Genomic DNA, 14,593 nt, shown 5'->3' with positions numbered 1-14,593 from the left:
AGAGAGGTCACGGTGACTTCATTGCAGGTAACTCCCTTCACTAAGAAATATTTCAGGAGGGGCGGTGTCTGGACTTTCCCAAACCTGCCTCCAGGAGCAGCGCTCAGCACCCCTTGGGCTGAGACTCTCCGAGGGAGGACAGGGTCACAGGCTCACCCCCTCTGCTGGTCTTTGTGCTCTTCACTGCCGATAAGGGAGCTCTCCCACTACCAGGGTGCTAAGAACCTGCAGGCCCAGCCCCAGGAATAGCAATTTCTCTGACCGTCCTAGAGGGAAGTGGAATTGCTGTACACTGACCCCCGGCCTCCCGTGCCCCTCTTCTGTGCGTCTGTCCCAGGTATCCCCCAGGGCTGCCTTGCTCCAGCCTTGCTGGCGCCTGTGTTCTGTCCATGGCCTGGCCTGGGGGACAGGCCTGCCTAGTCTTTCCCAAGGCCGAGGAAGTGTCCTGGGAAGGCCTGTTTTTTTTTTTCCTAAGCATACCCCAAGGGATTATACTCCCATGCCTTGGGCCTCCCAGGTCAGAGGATCTGGAGCTCCCCTCCCACCCTTTGCTGACTGACTCTCCCCCACACTGAGGCCTGGGGCTCAGCCACTCCCTCTGCTTGTTCCTTGCCCCACAGCTGACATGAAATTCCTACCTCCTTCATGCTGTCCCTCAAAGAGACAATGAAGAGATTTATGGTGACAACATATTTTATTTTCCTCTTTTGAAATTATTTCCAGCTGAATAAAGTTAATACAAGTTCAAAGAAGAAAATACAACAAAATAACATTTTGTAATTTTTTTTTCTAATGAACCATTTTAGAGTTTGTATACAAAAATTGAGCTGTGGGTTAATACATAAGTTGATAATTAAAAGATCATAACTCATGGCAAAGGTGCCCTCATTTAAAAAAAATGAAGAAGCAATGCTGAATTTGTGAAATTCTAAACAATGACATTCCCCCATGGAAAGTCTAACATACAAGTGCGCTCGTGATTCTTCATCGATAGATGTTCCTTCCGTGAGCCCCACCCCCCACCTCATTTGCAGGGTGCATACCGCCTGTGTGACTCACAGATACCTCTAAAAGAAACTGTAAAAACCCAAAGTTAGGTGTAAGCTACACAGATATGCAAAATCGAGTGTGTCAGCTAAAAAGTTCATGTAAATATTTACTGTGGGTTTTATTTAAAATGCCTACCACCCTTCTGCAATAGTTATTTCAAGCCAGGAGGCCTTATGGGTCTTTCTTTTGTAGAAATGTCAGTCATGTCTGCAGTGTAAACTCTTACTTCAAGAGCTATCCTGTGACTTTATGGTCTCCGTGTAACATGAATGCACACTGACCACTATTAAGTCCTCGTGAAAACTCACTCTCAGTTCTCTTGTGTGGAGTCATTCCAGCATCTGCAGCCTTATTGGTGAAACCACAGCAAGGTCCCTCTGGCTGAGCAGGTGGCCTGCGGGCCCGCCCGCAGACCCGCCCTGTGCCTGCCAGCCATGGAGAGGAACTCAGTATACAACTTCTTTAAAGTTGCCGTCTGAAGGAGATCCTGATAATTTTTTCCCACTACTTAAAATAATGCCTCTCCGTTCATTCTCCAATGGACTTTCTGGTCGATTTAAAAATAGCGACAAAATCCCACTACTTCTTATTTCAAAAATGGAAAACCTGGTAAATATAATATTTTTATCTCCTCTGTCTGTCATCATGTTCTTTGCCCAACATTGCTTCAAATCCTTTGTGGAACAATGTACAGATAAATAAAGAAAATAAATAAGATGGTTCCCCACCAGGTGTGGTAGCAGGAAGTTAGCATCCCAGCTCCAGTGAAGATGCCCCTGGGTGTGAGCAGGTATGGTTGGTTAGACTGGGGGAACGCCCCAGTGTCTGTGTGCCTCTACTGAGACCCCTCCCTGAATACTTATCTCGTGAGCCTCTGGGGTTTTACAGCTCTGAGAAGCTGACCCCAAGTCTAGATACAGCCTTCGTGAGCTCCCCTTCCCAGAAGTCAAGGTCCTTATACAGATGCCCAAACACTAGACACGGGGCAGTGCCATCCATGTAGGTAACTGTCACACCAACTTGTGCTGCTAACAACTAGCAAACCAGGCAGAGCTTCTCATGGTTAAGCTGGGAACACTGCCCTTGCTTTACAGAGGACCATCCTGAGGTGCCCTCTGAAGGTTGACTGAGGGAGACCCAGTGCCAAGGTCCTGGGCTGGCATGTTCTGGGAGGTCCCATGGCACTCTCAGACTCACCTGGCATTGCAGTTGAGGAGTTTCTAATCTGCTGTATTTGAAACTAATTGCCTTATTGGAGAGAGGTGGGCAGCGAGAAATGAGCCCAGCCCCTGGACAAAGCACAGCTGGCTTGCATGGACCTCATGCTTCTTGCTCAAAGCTCAGTGCCACTGAGGACACCAGACATATTTGTCACATTGGGCCAACCCGTTCTGAGAGGCTACACCACAGCGGCCTAGGCCTCATGATGGAAAGGACAAAAACTGATAAACCCAGCTCTTACTAAGCACCCAATCAAAGCTTAAATCAGAAAACACCCTATTGTAAATGAACATTTAAATCATTAATGAAAGGAGATTACAGCACCTGTCAAGGAAGCGTCTCCAGGACAAATAGATACTGTCTAGAAAATCACTCAGTTGCCAAGGTAGAAAACATCGAGAAGTCCTCAAAAAACAGAAATTCATTTTCTGCAAGAGCATATCATTGACAACAGAGTCCCTGGGCAGTGGGGAGAGTCACAAAATCAGTTTCTTCTGAAAACCCACAGCCCGGGTGTGTCCACAGGACACATTGAGTATACACACATCAGGTTTTCAAAGACCACTTTATGGCTCCCCAAAATGCACGTGTAGTAACACTAAGATTTTTTAAATGTACACAAGATATGACTCCAATTGTGTCTGTGCTTTAGAAGAAATAGCTGAGGGAAAAGTTTGGAGAAAAAACAGTCCAAGGCAGTAACAAAAAGGATCTTGAGGTAATGTTATTATCAGTGATTTTTATTTTCTTCCTTATACTGCTATACATTGTTCAAATATTCTAGACTGTTAAAGGCATTATGTTAGTGACGGAAAATAAATTAGAATAATATAATGTCTCAGGCAGTGGTGACAAACACTCATGTGCTTTTCAGCAGCAGGACTAGAGAGTGTTGGGTTCCTGTCATTGACCAGCAGTGCCGTCCACGTTCCCAACAGGACTCGGGGACCCCACAGAGGCTGCTGTGATGACGGTGAAAGACGGAGGGAAACAGTGTGACATTGTATTTTCCTCACCACACCAGTTTTTCTAAATGAAACCTTCCTTGGACTTGTATACCCAGAAACAGTGCTGAAAATGACCTTTTAATTGATCTGCATCCTCACCTTCCTGTGAGGCTGAAGGGTTTTGGATTGACGCACGCATTTCCATGGTCTGTTTTGCTCTGGCCCGGCTGGGCCCAGACACTGGCCTTCCTAAGCAGGAAGAGGAGGAGTCAATGTCCTAACTCCATTTCCCTGACCGTCTTCATGGCCAGGCGGGGGTCATGGACGTAGGCCATCCCTCTGGGAGTTGCCGCAACAAACTAAAGCTCCTAGCCCTTCCTCCAGAATGTGTCAGGGCTACTGGGGTCAGGAGTCTGCATCGTTGTCGTGGGCCCTGACTCAGGGCACTCTGTGGGTGACTCACCTGCCCATGTCATGTGAGCACTGGCTGTAGGGGCCACAGTCCAAGGCTGGCCACGTCTGTGCCCGCTGATGATCTCGCAAGGGGAGAGGAGTTCTCAAAGACTGAAGCTGGCCCAAGTGCCCCAAGAAGACACAGGACAAACACGAAGTTCAGCACCAAACGTTACAGGACTAAAACCACACTGCTCCATGAAAAGACAGGGGCGTGTGCTCCGCCAAACTCCAGGGAAAATGCTCAAAAGAAATAAAGAATGAGTCCATGGGAGACAAATGCCTGGTGTGCCTGGTACATTCCTCATCCTCGCTGTGTAAATTTCCTGAGAACAAGTCCCATGCGCACTAAGAAAACAATGCAGAGCTCTAGGGCATGTGCAGGCAAGAGCGTCCTTGTTTAGGGAACTTTGATTCTCCCGGGGTCAGTTACTATAAGAGTGAAAGGAAATGACTGAACAGACCTCTCTGGATGCAGATAGTCAAAGCTATGTTCCTTTGGAGGTGGGAAAACAATCTACATCCTGAGTGAGAAGCAAATATTGAGGCATTAGACATGTCCATGGCTCGGAAGCTGGGGCACCTCACTTTGGAAGTTCAAACGTGTCGTTGGCCCTGATAATTTTTGGTCTAAAGGACAAATCAAAGGACCTCTGGTCACCAAAACTTTGAGCTCTGTACTTTGCAAAGCGTGCCGACCTTCTTTGATGTTCCAGATCTAGCGGGCTTCTCCCTGCCCCGGGGAGGCCTGACGGCCCTTCCTGGGCTGGGACTCGGGGTGTCTGGCAGCCCGCTGGCTTGGGCCTGGGCACCGCAGAGCCTTGTGCTGGCTCCAGGCAGGAGGACGGCTGGCTCTCGGCCACCTCAGGAAGGTGTTCTTCCACCTCGTGTGATACTCCGGGTGCCCACTGACTGCCCTTGGGGGCTGGTCTCTGGGACTTTCGACTTGCACCTGCAGTGGGTGCCACTGCTGCTGAGCTGCCTGTGGGCTGCACCAAGTCATGGGGTGTCATTCCGCCAACCTGGGCCTGTGCCAGGCGCCCGGGCCTCTCTGGGCAAGAAGGTACTCGGTTCTCTTCAGTGTGGGGACTGTGTCCTTGAGCGGGGTCCTCTACAGTCTTTATCTGCTGTCCCAGTGGATGTCCTAGACCTTCCTCGGCGTGTTGACAGGGAGTCTCCACTTCGGCCGTCACCATGTCACTCCCTACTGTGTCATCCTTGGGCTGTATCTGGGCCACTCCAGAGCCACATAATGAAGACTTCTGGCCAGAAGTAACTACTCCCTTCTGTCCAGGACTCCTCAGCCCCAAAGACTCTAAAGACTCCTTCTCTTGACCCCCCAGGCCTGACTGTGGCTGTGGCCTATCCTTGACCTTGATGTCCTTTGGTCCTGAAGGAGCTGTTTCCTTCTGTCCAGGACCCTTTATCCTCACAGGCCCTGAGGTGCTCTCCTCTTGACTCCCCAGGCCTGACTGTGGCTGTGGCCTATCCTTGACCTCAATTTCTTTTGATCCTGGGAGAGCTGCTTCTTTTTGTCCAGGACCCTTCAGCCCCACAGCCCCTAAGATTCCCTTCTCTTTACCTCCCAGGCCTGACTGTGGCTGTGGCCTATCCTTGACCTCAATTTCCTTTGGTTTCGAAAGAGCTGCTTCCTTCTGTCCAGAACTCTTCAGCCCCGTAGGCTTTAAGGTTCCTTTCTCTTTACCTCCTAGGCCTGACTGTGGCTGTGGCCTATCCTTGACCCCAATTTTTTCTGGTACTAAAGGAACTACTCCCTTCTGTCCAGGACCCTGTGGCCCCAAAGACTCTAAAGACTCCTTCTCTTTACCTCCCAGGCCTGACTGGGGCTGTGGTCCATCCTTGACCTCGATTTCCTTTGGTCTCGAAAGAGCTGCTTCCTTCTGTCCAGAACTCTTCAGCCCCGTAGGCTTTAAGGTTCCTTTCTCTTTACCTCCCAGGCCTGACTGTGGCTGTGGCCTATCCTTGACCCCAATTTTTTCTGGTACTAAAGGAACTACTCCCTTCTGTCCAGGACCCTGTGGCCCCAAAGACTCTAAAGACTCCTTCTCTTTACCTCCCAGGCCTGACTGGGGCTGTGGTCCATCCTTGACCTCGATTTCCTTTGGTCTCGAAAGAGCTGCTTCCTTCTGTCCAGAACTCTTCAGCCCCGTAGGCTTTAAGGTTCCTTTCTCTTTACCTCCCAGGCCTGACTGTGGCTGTAGCCTATCCTTGACCTCGATTTCCTTTGGTCCTGAAGGAGCTGCTGCTTTCTTCTGTCCAGGACCCTTTATCCCCACAGGCCCAGAAGCACTCTCCACTAGACCCCTCAGGCCTGACTGGGGCTGTGGCCAATCCCTGACCTCGATTTCCTCTAGGATGCCAGCCAGTATGTAGGGTGCAGGCAGTAGGTGTGTCTGGCGGTCAGGACACTTTTGAGGTGCCCCATCCACCTGCTGCCCTTCTGCTGCTGTCAACAGCACTGAGGGAAACTGACAGGAAGCCCTAGCATTGAGAGGAAGCTGCTTTTTGGACAGAGCGTGCTTCTCGGCCTTGGCCTGTTGGTCCTCAGAAGGCGAAGGCAGTTTGCCCAAACTGTGGCGTGGAGGCCCCGCCACGCTGCTTCCCTGTGGCGTGGAGGAGTTCGAGGTTGGGAGTGGAGACTCAGTGTTATCCCCGCAAGGACTTGCTTGAGCAGCTGCAGTATTTCTGCTTTCTGTCATGGTCTTCACTTTGCTTGCTGCCAGTTCATCTGAAACCCTCACGTGGGGCTTGTTAGGCACAACCTGGGGGCCGGCGACCTCCTGTGGGGGAATGGTCAGGGACTCCGAGGTCAAAGGCGGGTGCTTCCCCGAGTCTTTGCAAACACAGCCCTCTGCCTCTCTGATGCTGCAGAGCTTCACGGGCCCACCTGGTGCAAAGAGGTGGCAGGTAGGTTCCCGACTGAGATCCTCTGCTATAAGACTCGGACTCACTGGCAAGGAGCTGCATTCTCCCTTGGGCAAAGTGTTCCACTCTTTGGATATATTGTTTTGGGGGTTCAGGGTTTTACCTGGTGCTGGCACTGTGTGACTCTTGGTGGCTCCTTTAGCTGTTCCCTGCCCAGGGGATTTGATACTTGGTTTTGGGCCTTCATTTAAGGAAGTTGATCTGTTCTCTCTAAGATCATGGTTGGGGCTCCCTTCAGCCATGAGCAGGGGCTGGGCAGACTCGGTTAGTGGTGGCTCTCCGTGTTCTTCTTGCTTACACGGGATGTTCTTGTCCACCGTGATCACACTCTCAGACCTCGTCCAATCCTTGGCTGGTGCCGCCAGCAGTGTTGGGATGCTCATCCAGTTTTCCTTGTTGGGGGATGGTGCAAGCTGACTGCCAGGGGCAGAGCGGCTATTTCCTCTCAGGCGATTTTCTGAAGCTGTGGAATAATGTGCTGGGGTACCTTCATCATGGATGGGAATTTCATCTGATTCTGACAACTGATGCTTCTCGTAACTGAGCTCAGAAACATCCTCGCCTGAAATACCCTGATGATTTTTGAGCTGTTTTGAAGTCCCAAAACTGCCTTTGTTTTCCTTTTCTCTCGTGGGACTTTTCTGTGGTTTCAGGGCCAAAGCTGCCCCTGGGATGTCACCCCTTAGAGGTCTGAGATTTAGGTCAGCCTGTGAGCCCTGCTGAGAAGGAGTGCCAAGGTCCCCAGGAGTCCCCACAGGCTTGCTCACTCCGGTGGTGGCCACGTTGGCGCTTTTATTCTCACTTGTAGTGGGAATTTGCACTTGTGCATTTTCAACCGCACTCTCTCCTCCCAGAAGATGAGAACGTTGGTCGTCATGACCTGATGCCTTTTGCAGTGTGACAGCAGGAGGTGGCATTTCGTGGACAACTGGAAGTCTGACAGTGATCAGTGGAGTCTCCAAGGCCGACTGCGTGAGCCGGGTGGCCTGGGCTTCCGCCATGTTGAGCGGTGGGATACGTCCTGGTGCTTTTTGTTCTGGGAAATTCTTCTGGATGGCAAAAAGAGGGTCTTGCTCTAAGTCTGGAGCCACTCTTTCCATTTCATCCTCCGAACTGCAAACCATCAGATCTACTTGAGGGGCCTCCTCTGCTCCCTCGCGTGAGGGTCCAGTGCGCAGGCCTGCTCCTGCTCCCTTCGCTACATGGGTATCATCTGCGGTGCTCCCTGCTTGGGGGCTCTGCATCCTGTCACCTCCAGGTACACTGGTGCGCCCTGGGCTGGCTGGTATGGGTGGGGATAATAGGGGCTCAAGGCTAAGAAGGGCTTGTCCCCTTTGGGAGGCAGGAGAGGGGAATGGCTCAAGGACACACTCAGGTTTCACAGCCAGGGACGCTGTTTTCAGGCCGTCCCTGGGAGCTGTGGCCTGTGTTGTCAAGGACTGTGAGTGCCCCTCACCAAGCAATCCCTTTCCTGGTGTTTTGTTCCCACCAGATGTCAGCTCCCCGACAATGGGGGACCTGCCTGTTTGTTTCAGGGACATGCGCCCCAGATCTGAGTGTCTGATTTTGGCACAGTGAGACAGCCAGCTCCTGGGGCCGCAGACGACTGTGGCAATGCTGAAGGCAGGCATGGGCTCCGCTGAGCAGGCCAGAAAACGGGCAAGGGGCATCTTGATGCAGGTGCTGGCCATGGTGGCCGTGCAGAGCACACGGATCTCAGGCCGGTGCATTTTCTTCCTCTGCAGGTTCTTTTTCTTTCGCTCCTCCGTGCGGAGCAGTAACACGCTGGCCTCTGAGCAAAGACAACTGCTCTGCTCAAACTTCTCCCGCAACTTGGACAACACCGAGCTCCCCTTGCCTGCGATCTTTGGTAGGAGGCCTCTGGAGGCTTTGGGCCTCTCTGAAGGAGGCTTCTCACGCAGCCTCTTCTCCTCTGCCTCTTTCTCCTCTGCGGCCAAGAATTTCTTCAGAATGTTTTTTACAGTGTTTTTACCGGCAGGGAGGCCCCACCGGGGTTTGTCACCACAGAGGGGCTCCCGGCCTCGCACCAAGCTGTCAGCCCCCTCCTTGGTTTTCTCCAAGAGTTTGTTGATGGTGGCAGTCACCAAGCTCCTGCCTGGGCCCTGCTTGTCCTTGAAGATCAGCCTTCCTACTTCCCGGGTCTTTTTGAGATAAGGCTCACGGCCAGTACCCATGAACTTGGCCTGCAGGAGCTGAAAGCGTGTGGGCCGCCGGTTGGCATCTTGGAGCTCAGCCTTGTGGCTTGCCTGACTGTCTCTGCCCTCTGCCTTCTTGGTGGGAGGTGGCCCCTGGGGCCCGTCTTCATGATTGGTGACGTAGAGTAGCAGGCTGCCAAGGATGGCACGAACAGCTGGATCACAGGTCACCCTACTGACTTTCTTTTTCAGGGCTTGAGCATCAATGGGCATCTTACTGCTACAAATCTTGTCACTCTTGCGGCTGTAGGGAAAAAAGTAATCGTCATAAATATATCATCATTTTCTCCAAGGTGATGCATAGAAAATTTCTTATAGAACAACCCCATTTTCAATACTCAGGGAGATAAGAGGAAAACAGAAGCCTGGGGACCAAGAAACTTGAATTTTAGTGAATCTCCACCAATAACTTGGAGATGTCAAGGATGCCCATCAGCTCTCTGGGTCACTACTCTCCTTTCTGTTAAATAGCAATTGTTTCTCACCTAATATTCTCCTAAGGGCTTTCAAAAGTTGATGTTAAATAGTTTTATAAAAGCAGTTTGGAAATCTGCTTTGCATGTATAAGATATTTAATTTTTTTATAGTAGACATATACTCATATAAATGGGGGAAAAGCAAGCACAAAGAATTTATATTCTGGGCATATCTGTTTATATATTTAACTTTATGTATGAGAAATGAAGTTAACATCACAATTGTATCCTGACTCAGTCCCAAACCAAACCTCTGAGAACAATCAGTAAGACTGCCAACCTTGGGTGGGTACGAAGGGACTCAGCTTTGAGATGGGGGTCCCTGGGGCAGGAACGCCTGGGTGATGGGCAGTGGACCCTGGAGCAGAAGAGAGCGGGCTTTGCTGTAGAATGGAGGAGAAGAGAGCTGGGGCACCACTTGCACCTGCCTTCCTGAACCCCTTTTAAAAAGCTCCAGAGAAACCCCGAGGCAGAAGGAGGCCTGAGCCCTTGTCCCAGCAGCTCTATTCCTGTGAGACACTTATCAGCAAGGCCTTCATGATTCCTTCACCCCAGTGACCTCGCAGGTCTCTTGGGGGTGAGGCCTCTGATATCTGATGAGGTTTCTCGGCCCAGCTTCTTGGCCAAGCAGTTCTCTTCCTGAGCAGCCTGGCACCGAGGGGTGCGCATCTGCTGGCGACACTGTCCTCCCTGGTTGGACAGAACCCTTCCTGACCTCTCCAGATCGAAGTTTTGTAAAGATGCACCCAGAATTATAGCCTAGCCTTTACACAGGCTAGGTATTAATTCCACGGAGATGATCAAGACCTAGAGCAAAGAATGTGTAATGCATGGAAAGTCTTCATAGTGTTCTTTATGATATTAAAAAATTGGAAACTTCTTAAATGTCTAACACTCGACTGCTTAATAACAGCAAATACATATTTATGGGAAAATAATCTGGTACAGGAAAGAGTGCGTGATGTAAGGTTAGAAGCACAAGCTGCAAAGCTGTATGTAGACGTTGGCTCAACTGTGTTTTTAGGAGGATGTGCAGACACACGCAGTTGGAAAATGGGTTGGAAGGAAATATACCAATATTTTTTTCTTTTTGTACTTTTGTGCATTTTTTTCAGAAAAGAGAGCTCTATTTTTAGAATCCACACACAAATATCCTTTTAAAAAGCCATTTTCTGTGCACTAGAGTGATGTGGGGGCGCAATAGCTTGCCCCCACGATGGCCTCGTCCCCACAGGACGTGGCTGATTCGCCACGTGGCAATCTGCCCCTATCCTCTGGGGGAGCTCAAGCAGCCACCCAGTACCTAGGAATGGATCCCAGTATGGAGAATTTCAAGAGAGTAGAAAACATAACCTTGGATTTCTGCCTCAGTTTCCCCGAGAACCCTAAATTTACCTTGATGCGGTGAATTCATGCAAAAAGTGGCTACTTTAGTTACTCCAAGACACTAGGGGACTTTACAACACTGAGAGGACTTGTTAAAACCCAGCACGATTCTGGCCCCACCAGAGTTTCTGATACAGTCTGTCTGCGAAAGGCCAAGAACTTGCATCTCCAATAAGTTCCCTCAGTGGTTGATGCTGCTGGCCCAGGGACTACACTTTGGGAACCACGGGGATAGATTCAGATCTTTCCCAACCTTAGAAAATAGTTGATTTGGAGAACCAGCGTGGTACATTAGACTTCTAAAATAAAACCAAAACCTGAGTCCATTCATAAGCCACGATGTGGTGCAAGCCAGCATGGCCTCAGAATAAAAGCTGCATAAAAAGCTCAAGGCCCAAGGGTGCCCTCCAGCACCAAGAACTCTGAGAGTCTTGCCTGTTTACCGAGAACCCGCAGGAAGGTCGAGTCCACCCTGGAGGGCACCAGGTTGTGTTCTCACAGCTGATAAGCCCACCTGGGCCACCCACATGCTCTGGACTGGAGTCAGGTGTCAGTGGAAACAAAGTAGCAGGCCGATTTTGGTGTGATTGGGTCAGCCTTTGGTGTGTCATACAGTACTTGGGGATGACGATCTCACACCATACCCATCTGTGGCGCCTTCATCATCGTCAAACCTCCCACTTTCCCTGACCCCTCAAGTGGTCCACAGAATGTCCTCTCTCATTTGTGATCAGGTTTCCGTGCCAGGTCACCAGAGATCTCCTTATCCTTGAGAAGGCAAGTTGTCAGCAGCCAATACTGGGGACCCAGTGGTCCATGCCAAAGCATTTCAGGGGCTTTCTTTGAAGCCCTTGACATTTCTCTCTTAAACTTTCAAAAGCAGCCTGAAAGACGCTTCTCCCAGGACCCCATAGGGATGGTGAGGAAGTGGTGGCCAGTCCCTGTGGCTGAGTGCTGGGGCGTTGGGGGAGAGCCATGATCAAAGCAGGTGCTTCATCATCTGGGAGTTGTCATGTCTTACAGCTCTGAAATAAGATGAGTGTTGTGATCAGCAGCATCTTAGCCTGGTGAGTAGCTTGATCGGCTGCGACATTTTTTATATCCCAGAAGCACATAAGACAGTGGGCATCTCTGAGTCGATTCAGTAGAACTTACCATGGTGCTCCATCATTCACTTCCCTGAGTGCTTTGCTAGTGCTTACTGGTGAGCTCTGCTGAGATATACACTAGCTTATTTTATCTTGTTATCTCTTAAGGGTTGTTGCGTTGTGACCACTTCCACATGTGAGAAATCCAATCGTGAAGACATTAAGAGACTTGGAGATCACAGGGCTGACTCAGTCCAGAACCAGGACATAGTTGGTGTCCAGCTTCATGGAGCATCATGGGCAATGCCCTTGGGAACTGCCCACATCTCAGTGACTGGCTGGACATCTGGGGTCTCACAGGCACAGCACATTATAGCTGAACTTATCTCCCCTCGCCCTCGAATCTCATCTCCTGTTTTCCCTGCTTTGGCAGATGTCACCTCCCAATTCTGGAAACATGGGAGTCATCCTTGGCCCTCACACCCCACAGCCACTCATGGCAGAGTTCTGCAATCTTAGGCCCTGAGGATGGGAGGAATCCGTTTCCGCAGCATTGACGCCACCCTTGCCGATGACACTAACAAACCTCCTCTTTGCTTGCTCTGGCTCCTCTCTCGCTGGGCTGCTCCCTCTGCATCACACTAGTGAAAGCTGCATCCAGACAGTGGCTTCCCACTGTTTTTAGAATCGAGTGCGAACTCAGGCCAGTGAGGCTCACAGGAGCCCAGCCTCAGTTTGTGTCAACTCCTTCTCATTTATTGTGCCTTAGCCCAGCTGGCCTGGCCTCGCTCTTTCCACGTTCTCTTCTTTCCTTCAGCAATGAGGAGTGGGGACCTCCCTTCATCTTCTTTCCTTAGTTAGGTCTCGCATGAATGCCACCGTTGAAGAGGTTCCTTCTTGACCCCTCTTGGAGGAAGTCTTCCTGCCCTCAGAACTTTTTCTTTTGCAGCACTCATTACAGTCATACTGAATTCTTGGTCAAATTACTTTAATATCCATCTCCGCTATATCATGTGAGGGTCTTCACACAGGATGGAAACACCCGTTTCCATGCCTGGCACATGGTGGATCCTCAGTAAGTGTTTCTTGACTGAATTAACACACCTCTAACTAAACAATGTGTCAATGGCCTCTTGCATCATCATTTGCTTTTATCAACGGGCCTCTTACACTGACTGTTACACACAAAGACCCCAGCTAAATGGAGAAGGGTTACACAACAGCAGTGACAAATGAATTCAGCACCAGAGTCTGCTATCATCATGCCATGTGGGAGCCTTTGGGGTCTCGGAGGAGCCTGAGAGCAGCCTCGCCGGATCCCAGGTAGGGACAAGGGAGTTTCTGGACCTGCCTAGTCACATTGCTGGCCACCAAACTCGGAGTCGTTCGCTCACTTGGTCATTTCAATCATCTTTATGACTTCGCAGGTTGAGTCATTCAGATGACTGAAATAGCTACACTGACAATGTGCTTTGAGGACATTCTGATGTCTGAATAAAGGCCATGAGGATCAGCCATGTCTGAGTATGAGCTCATCCGCCACTTCACGTACCTTACCAACAGGCTCCTGAGCCCCACCATTTAAATAGAAAGATGAAAAATTTTGCCGGCATCAGATTCCCATCAACCCCCTGTCTTGTGACGAGGCAAATTTGGAAGAATCGGAGAGTACACGAAGCTCGATGTCCATTTTCCTCCATTACTCTATCATCAGTCTGTGGGTAACCGGATACCGCCTTCCACACGCTTCAAGCCATGGTTTTGATGCTGCAGATCTGTCTGTTCTGGGAAGCTCGGCGGCGTGCTTTCACGATGAGAGTGACACAAAAGGGGCCATGTACTTGGTTTGACTTGTCATATGTCCTTCTTATGTTACATTAACAGGGACAAGACATCTTTCCTCTGGTTTACCTTATCTGGCCAGCTCAATGTTCCATATCACATGCAAGTTTGTCAGCCAGTTATAGGGTTGATCATGTTATCAAGACATTGTTCAGCATCCCACTAATAGCCACAGAAGACTCAGTGTTACAGAATTGCTCCAAGCTTGCTAGGAGAGCCCAGGTATACCTTACAAGCAACTTTCATCTACCAACCCCTGGGCGGAGGTTCGAAACATTCCAAAATGCTCTCATAATCATCTAAGAAATGTTTCCACTTCCAGAGAAGGTCAGGATGCTTTTCTAAGATTTATAGGCCAAGGAATAGGGTATTAGCTAGGACCATAAAGTTCTTTTTCAGGTGAGCCTTGCCTTTCCAAGATGGCCTTGCCCATGAGCCACTGGCAGTATGAAGTCTATGAGATTCAGAACAATAGACTGGGACTGTGATAAGAGAACGGACATGGCACAACTTTTTTTGATAAGTCATCTGTGTTTAGCAACCATTATGAACTGAACATTTCTCCTCTACCTCAGTCTGCCTTTCTCCTATGGCCATCTCTGCTCCCCTGCTGATCTCTCTGGGCCAACCCTGCCCTAGGATAGACACTAAATTGTTTGCAGGACAGTTGTGCAGTGTATGCTCATAACGCCCATGTCATAACAATAACCCTCTGAGTCACGTCCACTACTGCCAGTAAGCTGGGCTCATGCCCTCCTTTCAGAGACACCCTAACCACCTGCTCTGGCCCTCTGACCCCACCTTGTACTGTACTCCAGCTGCACTGGCCGTGGAATGTTCCCAGCTAATTCCTACCCTAGAGCCTTCGCTCAAGCTACTCTCTCTGCTTAGCTCAGTTTTCCCTCGGGGCTTCATATGTCCCCTCCTGAGATCATTCCCTGAAAACACAACTCACAGTGCTCTCCACC

General features: G+C 50.1%; 1 protein-coding gene across 1 annotated transcript; it reads right to left on the bottom strand.

The window, feature by feature from the left end:
• Window positions 1-687: 687 nt before the first annotated feature.
• On the bottom strand, window positions 688-14,585 carry LOC107514341. Its single transcript, XM_016151933.2, has 2 exons — window positions 9,590-14,585; window positions 688-9,077 (listed from the first exon to the last, which is right to left on the bottom strand). The coding sequence occupies exon 2, from the start codon at window positions 9,044-9,046 to the stop codon at window positions 4,256-4,258; it is 4,791 nt and encodes a 1,596-aa protein (XP_016007419.2). The 5' UTR covers window positions 9,047-9,077; window positions 9,590-14,585; the 3' UTR covers window positions 688-4,255.
• Window positions 14,586-14,593: the final 8 nt, after the last annotated feature.

This window comes from Rousettus aegyptiacus, unplaced genomic scaffold, assembly GCF_014176215.1.
Source record: "Rousettus aegyptiacus isolate mRouAeg1 unplaced genomic scaffold, mRouAeg1.p scaffold_m13_p_11, whole genome shotgun sequence".
NCBI classification, from domain to species: Eukaryota; Metazoa; Chordata; class Mammalia; order Chiroptera; family Pteropodidae; genus Rousettus; species Rousettus aegyptiacus.
The sequence above is the reverse complement of the archived record's forward strand: the minus strand, read 5'-3'. Positions and strand labels throughout refer to the sequence as shown.